The 19913-nt window shown below is 24.4% G+C and overlaps 2 protein-coding genes across 2 annotated transcripts in view; one reads left to right on the plus strand and one right to left on the minus strand.

The window, feature by feature from the left end:
• The window catches only part of LOC114126281 (uncharacterized), a 230168-nt gene that overhangs the window by 16356 nt on the left and 193899 nt on the right, over window positions 1–19913 (plus strand). Inside the window, 2 exon segments of the mRNA XM_050198555.1 lie at window positions 11495–11574; window positions 19006–19185. Coding sequence (XP_050054512.1) covers window positions 11572–11574; window positions 19006–19185 — 183 coding nt within the window. The 5' untranslated portion in view covers window positions 11495–11571.
• Window positions 12857–14581, minus strand: LOC114122581 (uncharacterized). The gene is made up of 5 exons (XM_027985268.2): window positions 13828–14581; window positions 13716–13767; window positions 13333–13432; window positions 13091–13210; window positions 12857–13021 (listed from the first exon to the last, which is right to left on the minus strand). The coding sequence occupies exons 1-5, from the start codon at window positions 14579–14581 to the stop codon at window positions 12857–12859; spliced, it is 1191 nt and encodes a 396-aa protein (XP_027841069.2).

Here is a 19913-nt window from a genome sequence, read left to right on the forward strand (position 1 = left end):
AAAATTTTATAAAAAATTGTATTATAATCGATAAATAAAAATCATCCTTGGAAAATCACGGAAATACACAGTTCACTGTTGTAAGTTGTAATTATTAAACACGGAGTGCTAAAAAAGTGCTAAACTAAGTGCATATTTTTAATATTATATGTTCAATTATACGTTTTTACAATGTATTATATTTAATCACATACAATACTGTAATAGGCATACTTATCTACTGTTTACAGATTAAATTCAAATTTAATATATTTTTTAGTTAAATTATGAATTAAATTACAGTCGTTATATACTCGTTATACTTCTTATTCGGTTATGCTTTGAAATAATTATAGAGTACTGGATTTACCCCTGTGGTTTTTAAGATGGAAAATTACCCTAAAAGCCACCAAAATTGAAGTTAAAATATTTACTTTGAGAAATAATTACGTTAATTTAGAGTACAAATTAACAACCCAAAAATCTAACAGAACAGGAAGAATAACTCTTAGACAAAAATCTAACTTGAAAAATTCTCATCAATAAAAAACTATACATAAGGATAAAAATCCTCTACCCCTCATTGAACCCTACCTCAACTCTACAGATGAAATGCTCTCTTCTATTATTTACATCAATAATAAAACCGCTAGTACCTAACTTAAGTATGCTCAGCATGCCGTTTCTCCAACAAAAATAAAAATTGCAAATTCTCTAAAACAAATTCCTAAGAATAGAATTCAAAGCCCTTTGATTTATGCGAAACAAACAATTGCAAAATGACACGAGATTGCCCTACCTATCAACATAGATAATTAAACAATATAAAATGTTTAACAATAACATTTATAAAATCAAAGGGGCTTTACATTATATTGCTCTATGAAAAATATCTAAACTATATTATATATTATGTTATATTTATGATACAATTCCTTTTATAAGTAAATATTTCAAATTTATAATAATAATTGAAATGACCGTCTTACAAGTATATGTAAAATATAATAATATAAATAACAATTTGTGGGTATTGGTAGTTTGATTTATTTTAAATAAATATAATTCATATGAATCATAATAAATTATTTATTAAGATCTAAAATAGTAAAAAGAACATTCAAATAAAAATAGGGAACTAAATCTCTACAGATAACTAAAATCATTTTAAATTTAAATTAGGTAGGTTTATACGTTTAATAATTATTATTACGTAAATATTAAATATTGTTATAGTATAAAATTGAAAAAAAATCGTGTTAACACACGTTTAATCCATTATATTTTTATACAATAAAATTATTCATACATTTTATTGTTGTTAGTAAATACTTTAAAAATTACATTCACTAAAATCACCATTTACATTATTTTAACTTTTTTGCCCTTTTATTCAAAGTGTGCATTTTTAAATGAACCCTTTCAATAAAGTTTGGATTTTTTTTAATTAATAATGAAATATATATTAATTTATATTTCCAAATGCAATTAATGGTTGTCATTGAAACTTCATAGAAAGTATATTTTTTTATGAAGCCTTTTAATTTATTTATATCCAAATTCAATAGTTTATTATACAAAAATAAATTTAGAAAAAAAAAAAATCTATAGGTGTTATTTCAAGAGTAATTTTTCTATGCTATCCAGTTATATTTAAGCAAGTTTATTATAAATATTATTAAAGTTTATTTTTACCTTCAATTTTTACTGTAAATTTATCAAAGAAAATTTTTCTTTCATTTTACCTATTTAATTACAGTTGAATAATCAATAAATACATTTATGAAAATATTATTTGATTTTAAAAAGTCACATACAAAGTATGTGCAAGATGAATTTCTAACTGAAAATCAAATAATAAAGTAAAACATATAATTTCAATTATCTGCAATACATTTATAGAACGGGATGAGAAGCGAAGTATTAAACTATTAATTGTATTGTTGAATGTGTTTCTTAATAAACGACAATTTGACTATAACATCGATTTAAGAACGTATCCATTGCGATTTTCCTTCAACGGAAATCCGGTTGATTGCAATACGATTTTGGACGAAGTCACCCATAAAATTGCTTTTAAAAGATATATTTACTTTTTAAAGTGGCAAGGATAAAATCATCCGAAAAGTCACTTCTAATAATACTGTAGTACATAGTGTTGTGTTAAAATGAAATTCCTGATATTTAAAATATTTATAATTTATAATTTTTATAGTGAGTTTCTGTAATCATCAACAACATATTTAACGTTAGTTTAATTTTATTATTTTTATAATAAATTTTACAGCTATGAAAATCGAACCATTTGTTGCGTGAGTTTAAAATAATTTAATAAAATAAAGGTAGGTACATAAAAGTTTTAAACAATGGTTAATTAAATAATAATATGTAGTTTAACGTATTCAAGTACGATTGTACCGTCTAAAAATTAAAACTGCATAATACAATTTTGTGATAAAATACATGTATGGAATAAAGATTATTAAATGTATAATGCTATTGCGATTGTTTGGTCCAATTTAATAATAATATTATGCTATCATCAGTACAAGTCAAGATAATCCGTGCTAATATAAATTATAATAGTTTATTAAATCTCTTAGATTATTGTGTTGATTACGTTATGTTTAGACATGACTGTGAGACATGGTAACAAGTGCTGTATATAATGTATAAATATTTAGGTGCTTATATCAAACTTAAAGTTTTCACACTTAAATCCAGAACTATGGGGTTGATTTGTAACTAGATAAGAATCAATACTCAATTACCGATAGCGTGTGCAGATTTATCCAAATAAATCAATTTTTTATATAATGCTGCGATAGGTATATTGTATATACTTATATAATATGTACTTGTGTATGTTTTTTTACACTATTTAAAAAAATTCTCACTAAGAATATTCAAATATATCTAAAAATACTAATTTTGAAAATTATTTAATATGTATTTGAACAATCAATAGAAAAGTAGTTATTTATGTAAAAATAAAGGAACTTTAATTAAGTATTTATAAATATTTTTAAATGTTTCACATGCATTTTTTTATTAAATATTTTACATTCATTTTGTAGGGAATTTTATACCGTATAATTTTATGACATTTTAAATTTCTTAATTGATTTCCCTGTATAGTTATTTGAATTTTCGTTTGGGTAAGAGTTACACAAAAAATATTTAGGTCTCATTTAATAATGTGTATAAAATAATCATTCTTATTTCTTAGGCATTAATAATTGACTGTAAAGATATTCACAATCCATCTGATTTTCATTATCCTTTATCATATTTTTTGACTCATATGCACAAATTCATTTTTCAATTTTTTTTAACTGGGTTTAATTTGTAAAAAGAAACTATGTAAATTAAAATGAAAAAGTACACATTTACAAGTTATTATTTGATTTTAAATACAGACAGTTTAAAAAATTATCCAAAATACTTTGTCTAAGTAGTTTAAAATAAGTGTAAAATACGTATTTGAGTACTTATAAAAGTATTTTAATATACAAGACTGATATTCGATTGAGTGTTGTTGTATTAATGTGTAATATCATATTGTTATTATACAGTGTTCATAAAGTTGTTTACGTGTTATTGGAACGTGAGAGGAAAACGAGCACATACCTTTCTCACTTAATTTTTCCTTTTCTAACTCTCTTTGTAGTTTGTACTTCCTATACTACCTACTACTCGCTATATACCCCCGTGCAGTATACGTACGTTCTTCCTCATTGATAATATATAGGTTAGGTACTTTAAATTATATTATATCATTTTCCTCAGAGCGGCGAAATAATACAAAATCAGCTGAACAAAATAATTTATACATCACGTTGAGGTGGATTTGCAGTTCTGGCCGTCCGCCGCAGCCGTTTGATTTTCCGTCTTATTCTTCCTCACCCTTGTCTCTGCCGTACACAAATTGTATTATCTTCTTTGTACTTCGTTTAGTTAAGCCCATGAGCTCTTTACCTGGTTGTATTTTGTAACACACGTTCAGATCTAAGCGAGTGTTGTATATAAAGAGGTAATTGTATGCACAAATTGTACACAATGATTTCGCGAAACGCCCTGTTTATCGTTGTATCCAAATAAATATAATATAAACAATGCAAACATTTATTGAATAGTTTGCATATTATAATAACATTTCATTAGGTTTTTTATCAACAGCATTTACATAAACGATTATACCTAGAAATGTATAAGAAAATGTTATGTGTAAATATTAAAAGTTATAACGCAGTATTTACATTTTAATACACCCAAAAAAGTCTATTATACAAAGTCACCTTATTTTAAAAATGTACTTCATTGATAAACAATAGGAAAATTTTTTCTCGAGAACATTATTTATTAGGAATACATTAAATTTTATACTAATAAAGACAGTTTACTTAGTTTAATAAATAAGTTTATTACCGACGGTACGATAATGAAGAGAAGTGATAGGATTAAGCAGTAATCGTAGTAGATTATTAAAAAGATCTATATTTTAAAGCCAAAATTAATATGACACTGAAATATACATAATTAATAAAACATATTATTGCCAAGTTTTGGGTATAAAATAATAAAAACAACTACTATAAAAATACTTTGCAGTATTTGGTGACAAAATACGAGTATCTTTAAATATTTTCTGGTTTCGGATTTTTTTACATACCTATACGATCTACTAATAAGGGGTATAATTCGGCACAAACCACAACTCACATCATCTATTTACGTATGTGTATTTAGGAGACTGGTTCTAATCTTACTGTTCCGACCATTTATACATTTTTATGGATATCAGCGATTTTTATCGTGTAAATACAGCGTTCAAAACATAATGATATTATAATATTTAGAGGATTAGTCGCTCTCGGGATATATTAAAATAATATAGATAATATTAAGATTTAGACTTAAATTTATTCAGTCAACTTGATACAATTTCAGACGTAAATAAGAAGGTACATGGTAGTGTTTAGCAATTGGAGAGTTGAATTAAAAATAATTTATTTATTTAAACTGGCACAACATTAAATTTAAATGAACTATATATTGTTATAATATAATACATGTCATATCATGATTTTATATAAACTGACAATAAACATAATATCGTATTCTTATATATAATTTAAAATATCTCATGGGTTCAAAATCAAAAAATTTTGCTATTAAATATGTATTTAATTTTATTAATTGAAAACAAATGTGGTAATTTTAATTTTAAATTAAATACAATAATACAATTTTAGACTTATTATACGAATTCTCAAAAGTCTATTATTACAATCAGGTTTTCAATTCATACTTAAATGAATTTCTCTGTCTTTTCTCTGCCTACTATTATTTTTAATTTTATTTAAAATGCTCGATTTAGTACATATTTAACTATTTACATTAGTTAGGACTTTACTATCAGATATTATGTAAATTAAAAAAATTTTTAATTAATCTAATTTTGTGAGAGTAATTTATTAGTATAAAGTTATAGCTGTTTTGTCATATCTGTCTATAAATATAAAATAAATATTGGTTTGTATGTACCTACTGATATAAATTATTTGTTTCCTATTGCTTCCCTCATCACAATATAGTGTTTTAAGGTTTATTTTTTTTTTTAATCTAGGTTTTGATATAAATGATAAGTCCAACGTTAAAAACGATACAACACAAAAAATTTACTTTTGTACAGTTTACTTAATTTATAAAATTCTTAATTTTCATAATAATAACTGTTGAAGTACATAAACATATAGAAGCTTAAGGTTAGGTTAATAATAAGATTGGATATATACATATAATGATATGACATAAAGTAGCGTGTTGCGAGACGTAGTATAAATCAACGACTAACTAGGTACTAACTCCTACCAAGTACTTAGAACAAATATCCTACAGTATAATATAAATGTCTATGCACCTCTTGCTGAATTACAGTGCTAATAGTTTACTTATACAGTTATACACTTAAAAATAAAGGGCATTTTGTTTATGATTCAAACAATAATACATTATAATATAATAAAAGATTATTAAGTTAAAAAAAAATCAGATTATGAATTAATCAAGTAATATGTGTTAAATATAACACCTTCGTTTGTTTTATAAAAAATAATAAAATAATAGTCTGGAGTTACAGATTATATTTTGAAATTATTTAAATGATATTGGCCCATGAAAATCAGTCAATATTCACCACCATCCAATGATTTAAGCCTAATCTCTTGTTTAAAATTTTTTATTGGTAAATATTAAACATATCAATCTTAATTCTAAAATATATTCAAATAGCGTTTAAAGTATATTATAATTAAATTAATATAATATAACCATGCATGCAAATCCTACAAAGTGTACTAAAAAATTATGATAATATGAATACCATATAATTAATCCAAATTAAATTAAAATAACTGAATATTCAAATAAAATATTAAATTTTATTTAAAATAAAGCTCCTATATATTTTAGTATTTAATTGGAGTTTATATTTTAAGTGGCAGTTTACCATTTAGTATTTAAAATAAATTTAAAATTATTAACGCTGTGTTGAAACTTAAATTCGTCATACAGACATACATTATATTCCTTTAATAAATTATAAGTTTAGGTACATATTTATTTTCAGGCAGTAGCGTAACTAAGGGCCCGTAGACCCCACGTTGCGGGGGGGGGGGCATGGTAATTTGGTGCCTTTGGTTATAGGGTTATATTTGGTATAACAATATATTAGGGGCCCATTTTTAACATTTTTTATTTTTGCGGGGAAGCACAAATTTTTTTGTTACGCCACTGTTTTCAGGATTGAATAATAATAACATTCGTTGGAAATATATCATTTACAATTTAATTAGATTAGTGTCTACTAAATTTAACATTTATTTATATAAATCAATTGTAATTTTATGATTAAAATGTTTACGTTTTAAAATACATTTATTATAATACTAAAAAGATAAGTTAGGTACTTATTAATTGACTAATCACTAATAACATAAAATTATGTTTCAACGAATGTTTGATATGATGATATACATATTATGTATAAGTATATAACCATACAAAATTGTTCAAAGAGTATATTATGTACTTTTTTTCAGGTTTACGCTTTGATTTAGATGTTTCTATCGTAATATCGTCGTTTTTCTTTTGCTTAAAGTAATCAATTTTTTCATTGCTTATTGAAATGTTTTTTTTTTAATACCATGTTTGAATCAAATATTTAAAGAATAGTGAAAAATCAGAATGAACAACTAAAATGCCAAATAGAAAATGAAAATATAATAATAATAAAATTGTTTTTTTTTTTTTTTTTTAATCTATTTGTAACGTTGTAGATATAATTATTTATGAAGTATGTGGGCAGTATATAATAAAGCTAAGCTTATAATTGAAATTACATTTTTTGATTTTTTTTTTAATTTTGATTATCGATATTAGTTTTTTCTTCTTATTTTCAATGTTCTTCAATTTTTATTGTACAATTTATTATAGTGGTATGATTTTTATATTGTTACAGAAAATCGATTTGATTGTTTTCTGATTTATAACTAGATTTAAAACGAAATTGTTTTTTTTTGCTTTTTCATTTGTATTATTTTAATTTAAATTATTTCCTACGAACTATACGGACAAGATAGTCACGCGTTATTCCATAATATGCGTCATAAGATATGGCTACAAAACGGGCCTAAGAAAACGAGATTATAGATTATTGCCTACTGATGAACAACGTTGGCTATCGTTTAATTTTAAATTTAAGTTGATTTGTGTATACCTAATAATTATCATAAAATGTCTATTATGTTGATATAAATTATCGATTTTAATTTAAAAATACATTTAAGAAACTAAAATATAAATTTAAGAAACTTGAGTTTTGATATTATATCTATTATTTTAAATTTAGAATTTATTCAATCAGTGAATATTTTTTTCCAATGAACAAAAATTATATTATTTTATAAGGTTAATAAAATAAAATAAATTATCCATACATTTTAAAAATACTGGTGACTTGAGAGAAAGAGTCATCCAGAAATGAAACTTCATGACAATCCGTAGGTTTTAATAACAAGCTTATTTTGGTACCTTTTAAAGGTCTCTAGGAATAGTGGGGAGGAACAGTTCTGAGATCAAGAGTTTGCGATGGAAATTGGAGTGTACGCGTTTGTATAATGTTTTGACAGCGTTTAGTACCTAGTGTTGGAATAAAAAGATTTGTATGAAGAAAGTTTTGATATTACTTTTGATTTCTTAGAAGATTTTTAACGATTTTGTCATCGGTCAAAACAAATTGTTAAACGATTTCAAATTTTCATATTATATTACTATAATACAACTAAATGACAAAAATACCACAAGAGTAAAAGCAACAACAATAATAACAACAAAAATAATAATAATAACAAGGTAAATAAATTATTCATTCAGACCAAATATTGTATTGAGGTTCAAGAATAAGTGCACAGCAAGAGGCCTAGCAATTTTCACAAGACCGTACGATTTAAAAGATACGAAGAGCCATCAGACTCCCTGGCGGCTTGTTGTGTCGCATAAATTTCGAATAAATCTTTGTCCGTACTATACACTGTATACTGTAGTAACCCGCACGCCCCCTTTCTCTTTCCCGTAAACACACAAATGCTTCTCTCCGATGATCACAACATCGCCCTGTCTTAAGTGAATGTCAGCCTACTCACCGTACATCCTACAGCCACCCATCCGGTCCATTGCAAGCCAACGGCAATTCATCTCTCCAAAGGAGCTCTCGATGATGAACTCTTTTCGACCTTTTTTTTTATTATTCATATACATCCACTGTATATACATTATATACACAAGTTTTATCCTAAAGTAAAGTAATAGTTTCTGGTGGGTTTTTATTTTTTCTACTTAGGTGGGTATTTTTTTTTATTTTTTTATTAGCTACGCTATATTGTTGTGCTAAATACAATATATATTTATTTTATCTCACTGTATTAAGCTTCGTTTAATTCACACAAGTATCATGAAGGACAAAAAACCATTGTGATTATCGACTTAATCCTCACAAGTTCAATCATTTATTCAAACCAATAATATTATAACACTACCATATTAAAAAAAAAAAACCATTGTTATATGAGATTATGTTTATTTTTATTTATCGATTAAATAAATATCAATAGAAATAGCAAACAGGTGGTCTTCATTTAACCATAAATATAAAAATAAATTGTTTATTTCTACGCAGTATAATTCAGTCAAATATAGATTTATTATAATTTTCATCATAATACTATTTAATATTTTAGAACATCCATAGTATACCTAGGTATCGAAAAATCATACACACCATAGGTATAGGTTTAAATAAAATTAAATAAATATTCTTATATCTATTAAGTATACCTGAAGGTAATAAATATGGGTGCTCATTACCGGTGTTTATAATCAATATTATATTTTTATTTTTTTACTCAAAGTCCAATTAATTTACCTAACCATTTTATAATTTTTTTTCCGTTCAATATAAACTATAAAATCAATCACTGTTTTCTAAATTTTCAGCATCAAAAGAGTATCACGTTCAAAATGGATATCGTACTAACATTTATGAACCCAATATTATACATTTTATTTTAAATTAAAATTATTTAATTCACGTGTGTTCTATAGAGTACATAATGTATAATGCGTCTTTATCTTTACATATATTGACGAATATTATGACACAATGCTGGTTATGTGTACTACCTATACAATATGGACAAAAAAAAAATATCGTGTAACTTGTGTACTTATAGTCCTTTAGATTAGTACATTTGTACCACAATTATTACGCCACTCGTCATGTATGTAAAACAAAATAAACTTTTAAAAGGTTCAAACAATTGCTATACTATAACGGATAAAGATACATATATGATCAATATATCAATTTAAAATTAAATTACCTAATTTTTCTGTGAGTTTTTTCTATATTATACTATAGTATAAAAACAGTAAAAATTAATTTGATAATATTTAAAAAATTATAAAATTAAAAATGTTTATAACTTTAATAAATATATAGGTAATTATTTTAATGACTGGAGGGGTGCAATAATGATGGTATTACAATGTGTGCGTTTTTTTGATTTGTCTGTATGATATTGTTACGTGTTGGATAAGGACTTCGTTTTGGTTATTGGTAGGGGAGGATGAATCAATACAATTATTTATGTGTAGTAGCTCTTGGTTGTAGACTATAGTTGTATTGTTTTTTTTTAATTGACTACTTTTATATTCACTCATTCATAATCAACAGCGAGCACGATTAATTTGTGATTATAGTTATTTCACTGTTGTGACACGATTATTAGAAAAACTATATAATACTAGACTGCTATGTGACATATTATTATAATATAATAACATAGATATTTTTGGAAAAAAATTACTCCAATCAGCCCAATCTATAAACTGAATTGAGAAATTAGTTACTACTAATAGATAATTTAAATATTAAAATATAAAATAATTTTAAAAACAATGTTATGACATAATTTATTCTTAAAAATAGACAATAGTTCAACCGATTTTTTCTCACAAAATTGTTTTTTCGTACAAAATGATTATACCATTGAATTAAAATTTAACACATCTATTATACTGCCGTGGGCTACTCAATTACGAGGTACCCTCACCAAAGTCGAAACCTATTATAAAGCAGAGCGAGTTTCTTGCTATTTTTAAATTACAATTCATCTTATCTTTACTTTTTATTCAAATAGGTATTGTGTAGCTGTATTTAAATATTTAATGCATTTATATTAAGTATATTAGAATAATAAAAGTTTAACTTTTAAAATTGGTTAGTCAATAAAGTAAACATATTATGTAGATACATACCTTTATACAATCATACTAAATATACTAATAAAAATTAAATGGTTTTTATCAATTTAAATTATTTTGTATGAATAGTATGTTATTGTATTTTATAATTAACTGACGAATAATAGTGCTCTAGCAAGAATATAATATTATCATTGAGTAATATAGGAGTTAAATAATTGGGTATAATATGGGTTGTTCAAAGTATAGGTTTTGAAAATCAAAATTTAATTAGCTATAACATATTTTTGTTACTTTTCAGTGTTAATTTATGTTTTTAACAAATATAATATATTTTAGGGGTCATATAATTTTTTTTTTAATTGGATAATTGGATATGTTTTTAATTGGGAGAAAATTTGTGAAGTTATTAGGTACTCATCACATTCGCCGTCTAAAAAAATCTTTTATAAATTAATATACATCATTTGCATAAATATTATAATATATTATACTTGCGGTATATATATACATATTTCTAATTTATATTTTGTTCAGTATCCAATTTTTTAGAAGTGTTATTTATTCGTAACTTTTAAATTAAAAACAACTATTATAATATTATAATCTCAATTGTCTCCAGTCCCTCACCTAAAATATTTTATCGATAATTTTCGAATTGTAATTATAATTTATTGTTATTTTTTTTCAGTTAATGAAGTTCAGTTCACACAAATGATTCAATTTTGACTATTTACATTAAGACAAAGATTCTTCAATGAAAATAAAATGGTAAGAAAACTAATAGATACAAGATAAAATTAATATAGTACATAATAAATTATATTTTATTAAAACATAAATTTAAAAAATTCATTTAAGTATAAAAATATTGGTAAAATAATGTTGAGTAATATTACTAATATTATTATTCTAGGATCTTCATAAATTAATTTTTGGCTTTTATGCTTTTGTAAAAATAAAAACGGCATTTTATGAAAACCTATTGTTGACCAAAATTATTTTTTCTTTGACATACAAAATTTCAATCTTCTAGAAATACTAATAAAAACTTCATTCTAAATTAATAAAATACACTTATTTAGTTTTCATATAATATTAATAAATTATTTAACCACAATTAATATATAGAAATAGTATCTATTGAATACAGTAGATATTATATTATAGTATTTACTGATATTAGACATTAAAATATTACTCACCTAATAAATAAATCGTTGTGTGTGTGTGTTAAATATAAATTTTATAATCATTTCACCACGCTACATGCCATTTCAAACGATTGTTAGTGCATTTAAATATTTTTATAAAATACCTTTTAAAACAATAATGTGAAAATTTATACAAATTTGTCGATTTATTTCATATCTGTTAAAATATATGTACTAATATTATATACTTATATAGTAATATGTAACTAATGTTACTATAGTGCATTATTTTATGTATACTAGTCAATATTTCATAATAATTATTATTTGTTTTGAACTGTAATTGTAATTCATATATGATGACTACAAAAATTCGATAATTAAAAAAAAAAAATATTAAAATAATATTATTATAATGTGTGCAATTGTTATTAAATTGTGTTTAAGTATTTGTGTATTATATATATTTTAAATACAGTTGAAATAATACTGAGTAGTATAATTGTTGTAGGCACATATAATAATAATTGTTCACACAAATCTATGCAATATATTACATTGTCTGTACTGAATTTATTTAAACATTGATAGTTAACTGTCAAGCAATAATATAATGTATGTATTTTTATTTACGTTACATAGAATATTTTTGATATGAATTCTGATAAATGACGATCACAATTATTGTAGATCGATAGCTCTTTTATTCGATTGTATTTAGTTTAATACTTCATTGGATCGAGTTTGAATTAAAACTGATACTATTTTGAAGCAAGTGTGGATTACCTAAAACATATTTTATAATTTTAAAAATCATCATAAAAAATAAAATAAATAATGAAAAATAGAAATACTTTATCGTATTATTAACTATATTATATTAGAATACATCATTATATTCATACGTTTGCAAAAAATGGCCGATTGATAGTTACATCTGGCGTTGCTTTTAACTTCAACCGATTAGCGTTGTTCATTTTCATTGACATTAACAATAGTCGTTTAAACTTTATGTCCATCCCAGTCCAATTACAGCTGTATAATCCAAAGTTCACATCTTCTTTCTACCATAAACCATTACCGTAATAATAACAAACCATTTATGATGCCGTTCTATTTGAACACTCCCTTACTTTGTTATCGATAAGTTCGAATAAATAACAAAAGATAAACACTTCAATCGTGACATTTGATACCGTCATAACTATTTTCATTATTTCAGCAATAATGAACGATTCTTTTGAGTGAAAGATCTATGTACATAAATAGTTACTTAATGCTCAGAAAACATTTTCTAATTTTGACAAAGTGTGTATGCTTTTTGTTAAAAAGTTAAATAAAAAGTTTAAAAAAATTAAATATTTGTGTACATTACCGTTACGATGATATATGCATACATAATTAATGAGCACGAATAAGCAAAAACATGAATGAGAGTAATGGGTCGCACGACAGCATAAAATGATTTCATTTTTCTGAAAAGTATAACAATATCATTGTATTTCCTAATACAAACAAGTCTTAACTGTGTCTTAATATGTAAAACATTGTTTAAAACCATTTTAATTTGAAAGTAAGTACTTATAAATTATAAGTTATAAGTAGACAAGTGTAGGTATATTATTTATTATGAATAATGTACTATCTTCTAAATATATATATATTACACACACACATATAAAAGTTAAGTACATTTTAGATTTTTATAATTTCTGTGTAAAAAAATAAAAAATAATAAATACAGAAAAAAGTACTTACAAATAAACATTTTGATGATCGATTATAATTGATTTGAAATCTTTATAAATTGCTAAAATAAAAGTCACCATTTATTTTCACTATGTTTAAAAAATAATAATGATTCCCTCACCTTCCGGAGAACTTAATTCATTTTTATGTCCAAATGTTGCAAATGCTTTAGTGATCGATTGATATTGTGCAGAAATAATCCAACAAAATGACATGAGAAAAGCGTCTACTAAAATTGAACCATAAACTATACAAAATCCTACAGCCACTTCCATCAAATAAAACACAAAGTAGTAATTGTTATAGGTCTTCACTGTTACCGGGAACTTAATGTTGATAATATTTTGATATCGGTGACTAGTGTTGGGCGCAGTGTATTCTTCATTAGCGATGAAAGGTCCCATCACCCATAAAATTAGTCCTATGAGAAAAGAACGAGCTATCCACTTTGTGATTTCAGTTGACTTTTTACAACGTGTCACAAAATTTTCCGTGATCAATTCACTATGTCGAGAACATTTTAAAAAGTCTATACATGTGAGGTCGAAGAGATCCCAAATTATTTTTGTATTTGATATGAGTGTATAGATTTTCAACGATGATAGAGTACAATTTGTTAGGATAATAATCAATTCGAAGGAATTCGATTTACCATTGTTAGCATCACTATCTTCTATCTCTATAAAGAATCCCATCACCCCAAAAATCGTAATAAATTGGACAACCAAGAGAAATATTTTCAGAATAGTTCTGTAAAAATGGCATCCGTATAAATACGGTCCCTTTGGGTCTAATAGTTGATAGTAGCCTAATTGCTTATACGTCGATAAGTTAAGAGCCACTGGCCTACCGTTGAAAATATTCTCCGAATTCATATTGTACGGTCGATGAAGTCAACTAAACATACAAATACAGAAATTTAATTTAATGAGACAAAACCTTTTATGTAATTTTCTTAAATCAAATATTATACTTAATAATTATTATACCTATTATTTACTAGGTATTTATAATTATATTTTATCAAAATTCTTTGGATTTTTTATTAGTATATCTTATTAACAAAAACTCTATATAAATAAAATACATTCATAATATTTATTATTATTATAAATCAACAATCAATATTATAAATATAATTTATCTATAGTAAATAATATTTTACTTATGCTTAAAATTCAAGTATAAATTTCAAAATTTCTAATTTATATTATCATTTATGATCAGTACTACAGTACAAATAATTAATTAAGTATTCAATACATAAATATAAAAATAACGAAGCTTAATAACATTTTTTTATCTATATTAAAATTAATTTAATCTTATCATGAAAATTTTCCCAGAACTTTTAATTTTATTTCACTAAGATGAATATTAGAATTCAAAATGTTGATATCGTATTATGAAATGTTTACATTCATTACATTTTTATCGAATACTACTTAATAGATAATTTTGAAAGCCTTCAAGTATACATATATTAGCCATTAGATACTTACTAGCTTCTATATTGTTTAAACTGGTTTCAACCATTTATAAACATAACTAATTTAATTTATAATGAATGGAATAATTTTATAAGAATGAATAAAAGGTTCTACAAAAAACAATAAAATCAATAATATTTAGATTAAGTTTAAAACAATTAAGAATATACATATTTACATTTATTTTTATATATTTTTTGTCATAAAGGGTTAATTGTTATGTTTTGAATGTTTTGATAAAACGATTAGTTTAAATCTTTTAATGCATTTATAGTACAATGAGATTAGGTATACTATACAATTAAAATATAAAAAATAAAAAATTAATAAATTACACAAACATTTACTTACTTTTCTTACACACGTCTTTTATCAAACAATAGATGTCTGCTAATGAGCTTCAAAAGAAAATGACAAATAAATTAACTAACGAAAAAAATAACTAAAATTTAATTAATAGCTTTACCTTTTTTTATAATTTAAAGTACATGTGTTTTATTGAACAAAAACAAAAATATAGGTAAATAATAACCTATAATGGATGGCTTCTAGTCAAATTTAATAACATAGTCAAGCTAATAACCTTTAGGTAATCCAATTAATCCAAACCTACGAGTCAATAAATAAATAGTAAGAAATACCAAGATTTTTTAGGAAAATTAACAGTTATTAAAACCCTAACTATAAATTATTTCACTATAATATTCTCTAATATCTGAAGGTATACAACATTTAATTTGTCTAAAATAAGTTATCATAATATATGTTATACATACATTATTCACATTTTTACACGTATCTACCTGAGACCTAATTGAATGTAATCACTGCACCTTTAGTAGATGACCAATATGGAGTTATTAAGCATTGTGCTAGTTCTATTATTATTTATAGGCACAGTTTTATTGTCATTCACAAATAATTTAATTTTAGAATGGATTAAATAACAGTATAATTGTAGGTCAATTCGTTGAATCTACTTTTGAACAACAATTGACTCAATTATAGAGTTAAATTAAAAAAACATTTTATTAATTTCCATGATAGTTATTTAAATTGTTCATTTTTTCGATTAATATAATACATTTATTATTTTAGAACTGTTTTGTTATTATTATTACATACTTAATATACTAATATTAGCTGTTATGATATATTTTTATTAGTTTTTAAAATCAAAACAAATTTGTGTCATAAAATCATAAAATAAGATGAATTTATTGTGTTGTAGATATGATTTGGATAATATAGGTAGAGTTAATATATAGGTACTCGAATTTATAAAGAATAATACAAATGTTACCAAAATAGTCAAAAAATATTTTAACATTTTTGAATACGAATAACTAGCAACTACAGCTCAAAACAATTGTAAGCATTTACAGAACTCAAGTTGTTGAAATATTAAATAGGTACTTTAATCTTATATAATATTAATAATAAAATGAAATTTCATGAAAATTGTCTGTTTATAAAGTATTAGTTTAATATTATAGAAAAAAATCAAAAGTTTATAGAAAAACATTGGATACTAACTACCTGTAGATATAAATATAAATCAATAAAAACTTTTTGTGATGGTAATCATAATATTTTTTACTTACGTGATAATATTATGCAGGATAGAAGAATGCTTTATGTCAATTCGATTAACTTTATTGAAATAAAAATTGATAAAACGTGTATTTTTCTCTGGATTGTTTTTCATTGGTGTGTTTTACCACAGCCATTGAAAACAAGGATGAAATTTCGCTTGCGTGTTTACCTACAACATATTATAGCCGAGTTCCACACTTGGGGATTGATTCCAAGACGAACTTAGTTGATTTGTGCGCCTATTGTTGAGTAATACGGCAAGATGAGACCTGCTATAATACGATTTCCGTTTAACCATTAATGACATATAAATTATAGGTATCTCAAATTAAATTTGTTATCATTCATATTTAGCCTATTTAAGTATACATTTTGATAGAAAAAAGATTTTCGGAATTTTTCAAAATAATCAGTAAACAGCTTTAAGTAATACACGGTGGGGCACTCAGACGGCCGATTTTAAAAATAGATTTTCTCAGTAGTAATTAAGATAAGAATTCTTCAATATTATTAGTTTAAAGACAACATGTCATCGCTCATTTGGTATTCAGACATTTAGTAAATATGGAACAGTGGAGTGGTGAGCATTGAGGCATCGAGCAACGTGCTAATGCCATAAAATAGTTTTACAAAAATAACGAGTTTCGGTACAGTGCTAGTGTTTCAATACGTCTTCGTTTTAATTTTAAATGTCATGATTCGGTACCATACGTTAAGACTAAAAAAAGGCTTATACGATAAAAAACCATTCGTACACCTTAAAATGTCGCTGCTGTCAGGGTCGCCTCATAAAAAGAGTCCAAGAACGTCTTGGATGAAAAAAATGTGTTATCGTTAAATTTATCCATCATCTCGAGGACATAATTTTTAAAAAATAAATGGCAAGTTATGTACTTCATTATAATAATTAATTTTTATTCGTTTTTTTTTTTTTTTGAATTTAACTTTGAAAATCGGAAGTTTTAGTGCCCCACTCTGTACCAAATGGTCTGGCTCCACTCAAAATCATTTTTCTTGTGAATAAATTTTAAATTCAAATTTTATTACATTAATTACAGTGATATACTGCTATGCAGTTATTAAGAGGTTACTGTGTTATACTCTTTATATGTCAGAGCCGCTACTTATGATTCTTTACATTGAAATCAAAACAAAAGTCTAAAAGTCTCCATTTGTTTGTGTAGTTACCTAATAGATTTTATTTTTTTGCTCGATGAAAATAAAAGATTTTTTAAACATATAAAAATACATATTTTAATATTTTTTTTTATTTATTGTTCCCATTGAATAAACTCTAATTATTAATTATTTAGTGTTGCTTTGGTTAATTGTATAAGTAATCGGTATATCTAACTACGAATTAAATTTTCTTTATGTATTAGCACAAAAATAAATTAAATTAAAAACAAAATATACAAATTTTCAAAACATTTTTAAAAATTATTTAACAAAGTTAACGTTTTAGCCATAGATGAGAAATAACTCAAAAATTTAATTCTCATATAGGATAAGTATTATGATTATATAATTAAATTATCAATATTAACTCAGAATTAAAATTAATTTATTATTTATGTACATAGGTATATCTGTAAACATCGAAACAGACACTTAATATTATTATTTTATGATTGTTAAAATAGGTTTTTAATTTTAAATTCACAAAATCCATAAAACATTCGGTAAATGATGTCATATAATTAATTTTAAAACCGTTTTATGATTTAAAATTTAATTCCTCTAGGGATTAGTATTAATGATACATTTGTATTTAAAGTTTTTAAAATGTTTACAAAAAGGGAATATAAAAATTAAAATTAAAATTTTATTTTACTATTGGTTCTGTATAGTTTAATCGAATTTAATTCGTATTCAATTTTTGTTCATATTGTTCTAGTATAAATAGTATTTTTTTTTTAAAGATAGGTAGATCCTTTAAAATGTCCATTAAATTTATTTTTAGTTCATTAGTTGTACATACATACGTTTTCTTAAAAGAAAAAAAAACATCATACTAAATAACATAATATTGTTTTTACGAATGTACTCAATGTAGGTATTGTGAACTTGTTCCTAATTCACATTAAAATAATTTGCTAATATTTTTTAATTGCTTACACTACTCTACATTGTAGTTAAATTTAATGTTCTTTAGAAATTCGGTATCTTGTAAAAATTTTTTTTTAACTGTGTTTTAATATACCTATTTTCAGACTGCAAAAGAGAGTTTTGAGTTCAACACAATCATGATAAAACCCAAGTCCAAGCACACCATTAGACACATCTTAGAATTGCCATCCAGTTTGCCACCATCCAAACGTCCTGCTGCTAAACCTCCAGATTCGCCTTGGACGAAACGAAGAAAACTTATACTTCCTCCAGTTAATAAACAGGTGAGCGAACAATATTATGTTATCGAAATGTATTATATGCTGCCATCTAGCGTCGGAGAAAAATATATTATTCTAGTAGAATGCGATCTATCGGGAGAAAATGTTCGGTGAGAATAAAAAATATATTGATTTTTTTCATAATATAATTAGTAGCGCTATCTATGTACAGTGAAAATATCTAACGTTTCGCAGTATTTGACATCTAGAGAGCAGCACACTTTTAGCTTATAAATAATAATTGTGAGGTATAATCATAAATTTAAAATATATAAACTGCGCATTACGGTCGTTTTGTGTAGAACACCATGAAACCAACATATGTGCGAGAGAGATCATAGACACGATAATGTATATGAGAGAGAGAAAGACTCTGACATTACTTTTTCAATGAGTTTATAAACAATTTGTCCATTTATAACAATGCCCAATTTTAATATAAATTCTTATGTTTTCCCTGAAAAAGTAATGTCTGAGTCTGTCTCTCCCGCACATACGTTGGCTTCAATGAATTTCACTAAAGCGTGGTCTATATAATATTATAAGTCTATGGGTATAATACTACATTAGAGTTTAAGATTGAAATATAAAAGAAGTTTTCGTCAATTAGTCACGGTATAAATGTTTTGCATTTTTTTTTTGGTCGCATTTTTAATTAATTGGTTGTGGTATAAGTCTATAGTATGGTACTTTACGTTGATAAGTCACACAACTTTTCGTCAGGGAACGAA

This window comes from Aphis gossypii, chromosome 1 (assembly GCF_020184175.1).
Source record: "Aphis gossypii isolate Hap1 chromosome 1, ASM2018417v2, whole genome shotgun sequence".
Taxonomy (NCBI): domain Eukaryota; kingdom Metazoa; phylum Arthropoda; class Insecta; order Hemiptera; family Aphididae; genus Aphis; species Aphis gossypii.

Excerpts from the sequence above, each read along its gene's own strand:
- LOC114122581 (XM_027985268.2), bottom strand. The coding sequence starts at position 14,581 with ATGAATTCGGAGAATATTTTCAACGGTAGGCCAGTGGCTCTTAACTTA. Across the intron at positions 13,433-13,715 it reads GATCATCAAAATGTTTATTT|AAAAATGAAATCATTTTATG; the intron begins GTAAGTACTTTT and ends TATACTTTTCAG. Across the intron at positions 13,022-13,090 it reads TCGAACTTATCGATAACAAA|AAAGAAGATGTGAACTTTGG; the intron begins GTAAGGGAGTGT and ends GGTTTATGGTAG.